The sequence below is a fragment of the Liolophura sinensis genome, chromosome 1 (genome assembly GCF_032854445.1).
Source record: "Liolophura sinensis isolate JHLJ2023 chromosome 1, CUHK_Ljap_v2, whole genome shotgun sequence".
NCBI lineage: Eukaryota > Metazoa > Mollusca > Polyplacophora > Chitonida > Chitonidae > Liolophura > Liolophura sinensis.
Window position 1 is genome coordinate 93623904 of NC_088295.1, and position 10702 is coordinate 93634605.

General features: G+C 41.5%; 1 protein-coding gene across 1 annotated transcript in view; it reads left to right on the top strand.

Moving 5' to 3' along the window:
• The window catches only part of LOC135465823 (hemicentin-2-like), a 12548-nt gene extending 2320 nt beyond the window's left edge, over window positions 1–10228 (top strand). Inside the window, exons 3-6 of the mRNA XM_064743181.1 lie at window positions 1490–1653; window positions 3170–3329; window positions 6733–6908; window positions 8909–10228. Of these exons, the coding sequence (XP_064599251.1) occupies window positions 1490–1653; window positions 3170–3329; window positions 6733–6908; window positions 8909–9100 (692 nt within the window). The 3' untranslated portion in view covers window positions 9101–10228. The remainder of the gene's footprint in view (window positions 1–1489; window positions 1654–3169; window positions 3330–6732; window positions 6909–8908) is intronic.
• Window positions 10229–10702: the final 474 nt, after the last annotated feature.

A 10702-nucleotide genomic window follows, 5' to 3' on the forward strand; every position in this document is an offset into this window, starting at 1 on the left:
ATCTGTTCACACAGGGAAGTGACCGTGTCACCTTGCAAAAGCGACAAGAAGGGGACAGGGCTTTGTAACCGTTACCATACGACGGGTGACAGCCGGAGTACGCAGGCTCCTATCTATGTGCCCGCCATGAACGCTAGAGGAACCGTTAGCAAGAGTTCAACCTCACTGTTCAAGGTATTGTTTTCAGTGTTCATCAGTTATCAACGTTATATAAGAGGCGCCGTCAAGCAAATGCTCTTTAGCATTGCGTGCTGTCGCTCCTTGCCTTCGTTGCGGAAATCACCATTTTAAATTAAATCCCGCCCAAATGCTCTTTAATTCCTTTTTCAAGCATTTATCCCTGATCATATTAGATTTACTATAAATACAATCACAGTGTTCAATGTACTGCGATGTATTAGTTAATTATAAGATAGTTTGTCTATTTAAATACCATTTAATTTTATTTTAACCATTTTTAATAATAACGTTATGGATCTGGTTATTTGAATTTGAAAAGGCGAATGGGATTATCCGTCTATTTTTAGTAACATGAGCCAAGTGAAAAACAATAAACAGCTTTATTATAGAAACAGACGAAAAAAGAATTGATTGCTTGGGCAAAATTGGCATTGTGCTAGTTTAGTAGCATGAGTTGGAAGGCAGGAATAAATAATTTAGCTATTTATGGCAACATAGTGAGTTGTTTTGGTTGCTGGCTAAAAACATCATAGTTGTGTGCTTGGTTGGGGGCGATGATCAAAGGGCCACGTTTGTTGTCGTGACAGCACGTGGGGTTTGTGACAGTCAGTGCCAGGTAGATCTTCCACATCTTTTACCTAACGCGATAGCGAGTATACGGAATCCTGGATATGCCTGATCGTGGCAATGACAGTTTAAGACAGCATGTTTTCCACCAGAAGCGTGATTAGCTCCTTCACACATATATGTACTGAATAAACGTAGCCTACCGTGTTCCAGCAAATACAAACATTGTCATTGTTGCCACTCTGCAAAATGAAAATAGTTTGTCTTCTGTTTAGTCTAAAAACTTATTGTTTACCACTTGGTTCGTGTTCCTGAGAAAAACTTTTCCTTTCTTACCAGTGAATAAAAAAGTATATATTTTATCATGATGTTGCCAGAAATTGTTGAAATCAAAATAGTTAGTCTTTATCTTACTTTAAATAAACAAATAATTTTCTCTGTCACACAAATGTTTAAGGAAGAGATGGAAATGTCCCCCTAGGGGCTCCGTACTTTGTTGTTCTTCAGATAAACCTGATCACCGTAAAATGGCCGAAGAATTTCGAACGAGCGCTTATACTGAACGTGGAGTTATAGACCTAAAACTTTCTAGATGTGTGACTTTCAATCAGACAAACGTAGACATAAACCACAAGATTAATGAACATGTAGGCATACGCTAATAGGGTATCTTAATGTCGACAACTTCGTGTGATGTTATCCTAACGTGATCCCGATCAACTGCTTCCCCCTGACACTGTAGAGGGCTCCACATCCAAACAGGCGGGTCTGGCTATTGATGGAGTGACCGTCGACTCCACGGGGGAGAATAACCAAGATGTGACGATAACGTGTACGGCGACGGGTAACCCGGTGCCTAGCCTGAGGCTGTGGCAATACAAGAACGGCAACTACCAGGTGGTACAGGTAAGACAGCAAGTCATCGGATAACAAGCCCTTCTCCAAGACACTAGTCGCTGAGCAATATCTATTTATTTTTTTCATTTGTGTTTTACGCCATACTCAAGAATATTTGACTTGCTAAGCAATAAGTGAATATCCTAGAAAAACACGGCAGAGATATATAACATCCATCGTCTCTGCCATCATGTCATTGATGGGGTGATGGATGGTTTTGCCGTCTTGGATTAGGTCATTGGTGCGGTAATGGATGGTATTGCTATCTTTAAATGTTTCATTAATACGGTAATGGACGGTATTGCCGTCTTGGATTAGGTGATTGATACTGTAATGGATGGTCTTTAATGACGTCACTGATGCTGTAGTGGATGGTATTGCTGTTTTGATAAAGTCATTGATGCTGTAGTGGATGGTATTGCCGTCTTTGATGAGGTCATTGATGCTGTAGTGGATGGTATCGCCGTCCTTGATGAGGTCATTGATGCTGTAGTGGATGCTATCACCATCTTTGATTAGGTCATTGATGCTGTAGTGGATGGTATCGCCGTCTTTGATGAGGTCATTGATGCTGTAGTGGATGGTATTGCCGTCCTTGATTAGATCATGGATACTGCAGTGGATGGTATCGCCGTCTTTGATGAGGTCATTGATGCTTTAGTGGATGGTATCGCCGTCTTTGATGAGGTCATTGATGCTGTAGTGGATGGTATTGCCGTCTTTGATGAGGTCATTGATGCTGTAGTGGATGGTATCGCCGTCTTTGATGAGGTCATTGATGCTTTAGTGGATGGTATCGCCGTCTTTGATGAGGTCATTGATGCTGTAGTGGATGGTATCGCCGTCTTTGATGAGGTCATTGATGCTGTAGTGGATGATATTGCCGTTCTTGATTAGGCCATTGATGCTGTAGTGGATGGTATTGCCGTCTTTGATTAGGTCATTGATGCTGTTGTTGATGGAATTGCCGTCTTTGATGAGGTACTGCCGTTGCGGTAGTGGATGGTATTGTCTTCTTTGATTAGGTCACTGATGCGGTAGTGGATGGTATTGACGTCTTTGATATCAGTCCTTGACGAGTTTTCACTAAGACAAGCAAGAGTATACGTATACATGTACGAATGGAATGTGTGTAAAAAGGGAGGAGATTACATACAAAAGCGATATCACGCCAAAATATTCCACAAACTTATTTTATAGTCTTATAGTCATTCTTTTTTTCACATATTTACATATCAAAATTCAGAGAAGATAATCCCTGATTAAGCAACTTCGAAATATAAACTTTGATTTAAGGTTGGTTTTTAAATCAAACGGATTTTGTGAGTATATATGCTTAGATTTCATTCGGTTTAATTTAATACTTTGAGTCAGTTATTAAACTTGAGTTCGTTGCAAAGAATCTAAGGATGTATAAGTAGATTTAATTGATTTTCTTGTAAAATCTATAATAATATCATAACAGAATATTGGTATGTCATGTAACCACCTCAAAATTTGCCTATCTTCGTGATTGTCTTTTCAGCGGAGTCGCCGAGTGGTCCTAAATCTACAAAGGGGAGAGAAGAAGTCCGTGTTTAAGGTGACTATCAAAAAAGTGACCCAGGCAGACGCTGGTGTCTACATCTGCTCAGCCAGTAACTCCGAGGGCACAGTACGCCAACAGTTTAACCTCACCATACAAGGTACGCACCTGTCCTCGGCCATGTCCTCTCCTCGGCGGAAACATCCTCAGTCTTCTGCTTAAACAGTTTCTGCACCTATACACGTTCTCTTTCCAGGAATTCTTTGTTAACTAAAACTATTTCAAGTAAACGATAATTTTTAATCGAATGTAAGTTAAAAGAAACCTAAAAGTAAAACATACTGCTTGTCGGCAAAACAAAATTGAACGCCAGTCTTCATTACAAGTGACAACCATAAATCGTCTTCTTGTCGCAAAACCATGCCCCTTGGATTTTCTAAAAAAATATAGAATCACTTCAATAAGTATTTGTTGTCTTTTTCCCATATTCTGTGTTGCAGATTATCATTTGTTCAGTAGATCATGCCATTCCGTTCTGTTCCACTGTCATTGTATCACGGCCTGTCACTTGCTGTTCTAGATGGGATCATGGCTTTACGTTCTGTTCCACTGTCATTTTGTCACGGGCTGTCACTTACTGTTCTAGTTGTAATCACACATTCCGTTCTGGTGTCATTGTATCACGGGCTGTCACTTAGTGTTCTAGCTGCAATCACACATTCAGTTCTGTTCCTCTGTCATTGTGTCATGGGCTGTCACTTGCTGTTCTAGATGGGATCATGGCTTTACGTTCTGTTCCACTGTCATTGTGTCACGGGCTGTCACTTGCTGCTCTAGATGGGATCATGGCCTTACGTTCTGTTCCTCTGTCATTGTGTCACGGGCTGTCACTTGCTGTTCTTGATGGGGTCATGGCTTTACGTTTTGTTCCACCCTCATTGTGTCACGGCCCGTCACTTGCTGTTCTTGACGGGATCATGGCTTTACGTTCTGTTCCATTCTCATTGTGTCACGGTCCGTTACTTGTTGTTCTTGATGGGGTCATGGCTTTACGTTTAGTTCCACTCTCATTATGTCACGGGCCGTCACTTGCTGTTCTTGATGGGATCATGCTTTACGTTCTGTTCCACTGTCATTGTGTCACGGGCTGTCACTTGCTGTTCTTGATGGGGTCATGGCTTTACGTTTTGTTCCACTCTCAATGTGTCACGGGCCGTCACGTGCTGTTCTTGATGGGATCATGGCTTTACGTTTTGTTCCACCCTCATTGTGTCACGGTCCGTCACTTGTTGTTCTTGATGGGGTCATGGCTTTGCGTTTTGTTCCACTCTCATTTTGTCACGGGCCGTCACTTGTTGTTCTTGATGGGACCATGGCTTTACGTTTTGTTCCATTCTCATTGTGTCACGGGCTGTTACATACTGTTCTATATGGGATCATGGCTTTACGTTCTGTTCCACTCTTATTGTGTCACGGGCTGTCACTTGCTGTTAAAGATGGGATCATGGCTTTACGTTCTGCTCCACTGTCATTGTGTCACGGGCTGTCACTTACTGTTCTAGATGGAATCATGGCTTTACGTTTTGTTCCACCCTCATTGTGTCACGGCCCGTCACTTGCTGTTCTTGACGGGATCATGGCTTTACGTTCAGTTCCATTCTCATTATGTCACGGTCCGTTACTTGTTGTTCTTGATGGAATCATGGCTTTACGTTTAGTTCCACCCTCATTATGACACGGGCCGTCACTTGCCGTTCTTGATGGGATCATGCTTTACGTTCTGTTCCACTGTCATTGTGTCATGGGCCGTCACTTGCCGTTCTAGATGGGGTCATGGCTTTACGTTTTGTTCCACTCTCATTGTGTCACGGGCTGTCACGTGCTGTTCTTGATGGGATCATGGCTTTACGTTTTGTTCCACCCTCATTGTGTCACGGTCCGTCACTTGTTGTTCTTGATGGAATCACGGCTTTACGTTTTGTTCCACCCTCCTTATATCACGGGCCGTCACTTGCTGTTCTAGTTGGGATCATGCTTTACGTTTTGTTCCACTCTCATTGTGTCACGGGCTGTCACTTGCCGTTCTAGATGGGGTCATGGCTTTGCGTTTTGTTCCACTCTCATTTTGTCACGGGCCGTCACTTGTTGTTCTTGATGGGACCATGGCTTTACGTTTTGTTCCATTCTCATTGTGTCACGGGCTGTTACTTACTGTTCTAGATGGGATCATGGCTTTACGTTCTGTTCCACTCTTATTGTGTCACGGGCTGTCACTTGCTGTTCTAGATGGGATCATGGCTTTACGTTCTGCTCCACTGTCATTGTGTCGCGGGCTGTCACTTACTGTTCTAGATGGAATCATGGCTTTACGTTTTGTTCCACTGTCATTGTGTCACGGGCTGTCACTTGCTGTTCTTGATGGGATCATGGCATTCCGTTCTGTTTTATTGTTACTGTGAATGAATGGCAATGGCAATATTTCGGCCATATCGTGGCAACATTGTTAAAGTGTCACGAGATGTCACTTTCTGTTCTAGTTGTGATTATGGCATTTTGTTCTGTTCCACTGTCATTGTGTCACGGACTGTCACTTGCTGTTCTAGTTGTGATCATGGCATTCCTTTATGCTCCACTGGTAATGTGTCATGGGCTGTCACTTACTGTTATAGTTGTGATCATGGCATTTTGTTTTTCCCTCTGTCAATGTGTCACGGATTGTCGCAATGTGTCAAGGGCTATCACTCACTTTTCTAGTTGTGACCGTGGCATTTTGTTCTGTTCCACTGCCATTGTGTCACGAGGTGTCACTATAGACATATTGGAGAAACGACACACAGTGCTTCTGAGCTATTTAAGGGTTTAACAAATTTGTATTAGTGTGTAAGTGCGCATTCTCGGGATTTGACTCGGTAGTAAGAAGTTTCAGCTGCATCGGGCTACGCAACCAACACCAAGACGAAGGTGTTCTCTTTCACTCCCTGTGCAGAGGTAATGCGTTTTAGACAAACGACAAACTTTGGCGACAAACTTTGGTAATTGCTGTTGACCTATATATTTCACAGCTGCGTACGTGTGACGTCGTGTCTTTTTTTTGATTGATGTCGAAATGTAAAATTGCACTGTACATGTATTATGACGTCATACCCATGAGCTCAGACTGGAACGTCTTGAAACAAATGTCTCTTTTCCCACGTCCTAGCGTCTGAGTGTAAAATATCAAACATATGAAAACATAGGCGATATGTATTAAGTGTGAGGAGTAACACTTTCATCGCTGATATGAAACAAATCTAACAGGTAAACAAACTCAAATACTTTTATTTGTAGAAAAGCCATGAACCGATATCATCCGGGCAGGTAAACGCACCGACCGGTGTCTTGCGTGACACAGTCGATTTTGTTTGAAAGGTCGTCTCTATTTAATATGTATATTTGCACACGGCCCGTAGATAGCAGCAGGGTAGAATCTACAATACAGCATAGGCATGCTGGAGAAACCTTGTACAATGTCAGTCCGCTTTGAAAAATACCAGTTTCATCAAATATGAACTTCCCTCTTGTAGAACATGCTGTTGCCGGCAAGGGTTTACCTAAGATGGAGGATGTAACTGTCGTGAGGACTGGACCTAGCAATGAAAACGCTGTGATCACGTGTTCTGCTACAGGAAGTCCGCCACCAGATGTCAAATTATACAAACAGATATCTAGCGAAAAGGACAAAGAATATCAAGAGCTTGAGGTTTGTTACCGTAATCAATTCATCTACTCATTGATGTCACCGGAATTGAAGGTGGAGAAAATATAAAAGTTACGTTATCGCCTGGTGAAGTTTCAGATGGAAGACTTTGAAAAGTTAGTTGTAATTATCGTCTTTTTTTTCTCTTTAAGCGGAAAAGCCGTTTAAGAAAAATCTTTGCGTGTTGCGTGTTTGGGACCATTTCTTGATATATATTTCCTTTGCGTAATAATATTCTAAGTGAAGAAGAAACTCATGTTTAGAAAATATATTTGTGCTAGAATTTTGTCTTTTTAGTTAACAGATGTGTACAACCTGAGTTTTAATTATATTTATGTTTTATAAATGTTATCATAAATCAGATTAAATGCATGTGCTTAAACGTCAACATCATATTTACGTTCAAGTACATTTAGTACACATGCACCATATCATTCTTGGAACATTTTTATGCAAACATGATAAATACCAAGAGGTGGATCCCAAATAGACAAATAGACACCTTACACACATAAATATCCTTTAACCTTAAAAGAAAAAATTGAAAAGATGATAATAAAAACCACATTTGTAAATACTTTCTCACATTTTTATTTTATGTTAGCATTGTTGTTATATTTTCTTCTCCTTTAATCAGTTTACACTGGACATGAACTGTCACTATGCCAGTGACCACTTGACATAAGACATGTTTTCCCCGCTCTGTCACTGATGTGACCTTTAATCCATTGACATTGGACATGTTTTTCTCTCCTCAGTCAGGGATGTGGCCATTTATCCATGGACATCAGACATGTTTTCCTTCCTCAGTCACTGATGTGGCCATTGATCCATGGACATCGGACACGTTTCCCCTCCCCTTTCATTGATGTGGCCATTGATCCAGGGACATTGGACATGTTTTCCCTCGTCAGTCACTGATGTGACCATTAATCCTTTGACATTGGACATGTTTCCCCTCCTCAGCCACTGATGTGACCATTGATCCATGGACATCGGACACGTTTCCCCTCCTCAGTCACTGATGTGACCATTGATCCATGGACATCGGACATGTTTTCCCTCCCCATTCACTGATGTGGCCATTAATCCAATGATATTGGACATCTTTTCCCTCCTGAGTCACGGATTTGACCTTTGATCCATGGACATCAGACATGTTTTCCCTCCTCAGTCACTGATGTGACCATTGATCTGTTGACATTGGGCATGTATGTGGTCATTAATTCATTGACATCAGACTTGTTTTCCGTCCTCATTCACTGATGTGACCATTATCCATTGACATTGGACTTGTTTTCCCTTCTCAGACACTGATGTGACTATTGATCCATGGACATTGGACATGTTTTCCCTCCCCATTCACTGATGTGACCATTGATCCAGGGACATTGGACAAGTTTTCCCTTGTAAGTCACTGATGTGACCATTAATCCATTGACATTGGACATGTTTCCCTCCTCAGTCACTGATGTGACCATGAATCCATGGTCATTGGACATGTTTTCCCTCCCCATTCACGGATGTGACCATTGATCCAGGGACATTGGACAAGTTGTCCCTTGTTAGTCACTGATGTGACCATTAATCCATTGACATTGGACATGTTTCCCTCCTCAGTCACTGATGTGACCATTGATCCAGGGACATTGGACAAGTTGTCCTTTGTTAGTCACTGATGTGACCATTAATCCATTGACATTGGACATGTTTCCCTCCTCAGTCACTGATGTGACCATTAATCCATGAACATTGGACCTGTTTTCCCTGCTCTGTCACCAATGTGATCTTGATTCAATTGACAGTTCGCGTGTTCCCTTTTCCGTATAAATAATAAACCAGTTGCTCGGTATTTTTATTTTATAGTCAAGTCTCTTTAGGTTAAATCACATTGTGAAAATAAAGTATGATACTTTGTAGAATGCGTTTGACTGAGATACCTGTGGGTTTTACAGATGCTGTCTCACGCTCTGACTTGTAATGTACCCTTGTTTGATTTGTAGACGGGGGGTCGTTTGATACTGAACGAGTCACCGGGAGCCAGCGGTACAATATTGACTCTACTTGTGATGAACGTACTTCCAGAGGACTCCGGGGTTTACATGTGTGAAGCCAGCAACACAGGTGGCACAGTGCGCCAGAGCTTCCGCTGGGGCATTGAAGGTGGGAACCAGCAAACTGCGCATGGCAGTTGATCTCTCACTCTCTCCTGCTGTGCTCCTCATTCACAGGGCTGTGCCAGAAAAAAGACAGAAAGGAATTGGAACTGTTCTCTTGAATACCAAAGATACTCACGGACTAAACACTTATAGACGATGATCAGAAATACAGAACATTTTAAAATAGGCTACGCGGTGTGTTTGTTATTTTGGCAGTACATGGCTGGGATGACAAATTACTGCATTCCACTGACAATAAGTTGGGGTTAAGACAGGGCTGTTCCAGTATCAGAATAATATTAAGCCGTCGTTTCAATCTAAGATTAAACCTGCAATCTAAGATTGTCTAAATTAAACATTCCCCTCCCCCCTCCTCTTTTTTTCTGGAACAGTCCTTCTCTTTAACATTGTCTTTTGTCTGCTGTAAAAGATTTCCGGTGAATATTCAACTTTTGGTGTAACAAAGAACGCATTATATGTGTAGGCATTTCTAAAATATACTTTTCTATTTGGGTAGATGTCTAGAGCCAAGTTGTACCGTTTTGTTTTCATTTTGTTGTTCCAAACAGAGATACATGCATGCAATGCTTGGTTGAAAAGTCTTTTTGTTTCTCCCAATGTATTTTACCAATGTAATTTATGTTATGGTGGCGATGTCATCAGTTACCTACCATTGATTTGCGCCTGTGATTTGCCTCTTCTCTATAGTATGGTCAGCAAAACATAGATGTAATTTCACTTCGTAAAGACCACTTTCATTGAGGATTTTAGTGTTGATCTGAAAAGACTTAATTTCACAAGACACTGAGCAGTCCATTTTTATAAACATTCTTAAAGTATTCCGCTTTTGTGCAGGGTTAACATTTATACGCGACTGGAGAAAATGTCGTTTTACTGCTGTACTGTCGCAGATGATTCTTCCACCAATAAGAATAAAGCATCAATCAGAAAAAGATTTCAACATGTCATTTACATATTGAGCCTCCAGTACAAAGCCACAGGAAAACTATACTGTTTCTTTCTCAAGACAAAGCTATCACCCTTGTCCACAACCACGAACGACACTAGACTTACTCTGTGAATATGAACTTGAAACGAACTTGTCCGTAATCATTCCACCTATCTTTCTTATTAAAAGTTACAGCAGTTGCTGAACTTGAAGAATTTTGTTTTGTTCGTTTTCTGACATGAGATGTCCGCGGGCTAGTTACTGTTTTCACCTCAAGGCACCATACTCAGACGTGTAAATCACATGCATTTACCATTGATTTGCTTTGTAGCTGCACAGTCAGACAGTCCTGATCTTCCGCAAATAACCTCCCTCACCTCTGAACCCGCTGACCCAGATACAGGTCACGTGGTTCTCAGATGCGTGGTGAGCAGCGTGTCAACCCCGGAGATGAAGTGGTGGAAACTTGCCTCTAGTCAACTGGCGGCAGAATATGAAATCATATTTGTAAGTTATCCGTACTACTGAATAGTAGGCCTACGTAGAGCGTGGGAAAAATGGGTCATACATCAGCAGATCAACCGGCTTTACACCTGAATCATAGGTTTTGGTGTAAAGCAAACTATTACTGGTTAATTAAATGTTTTATAAAAGTACAGATTAGAGTAGCTGACTGCCATCACTTAAAT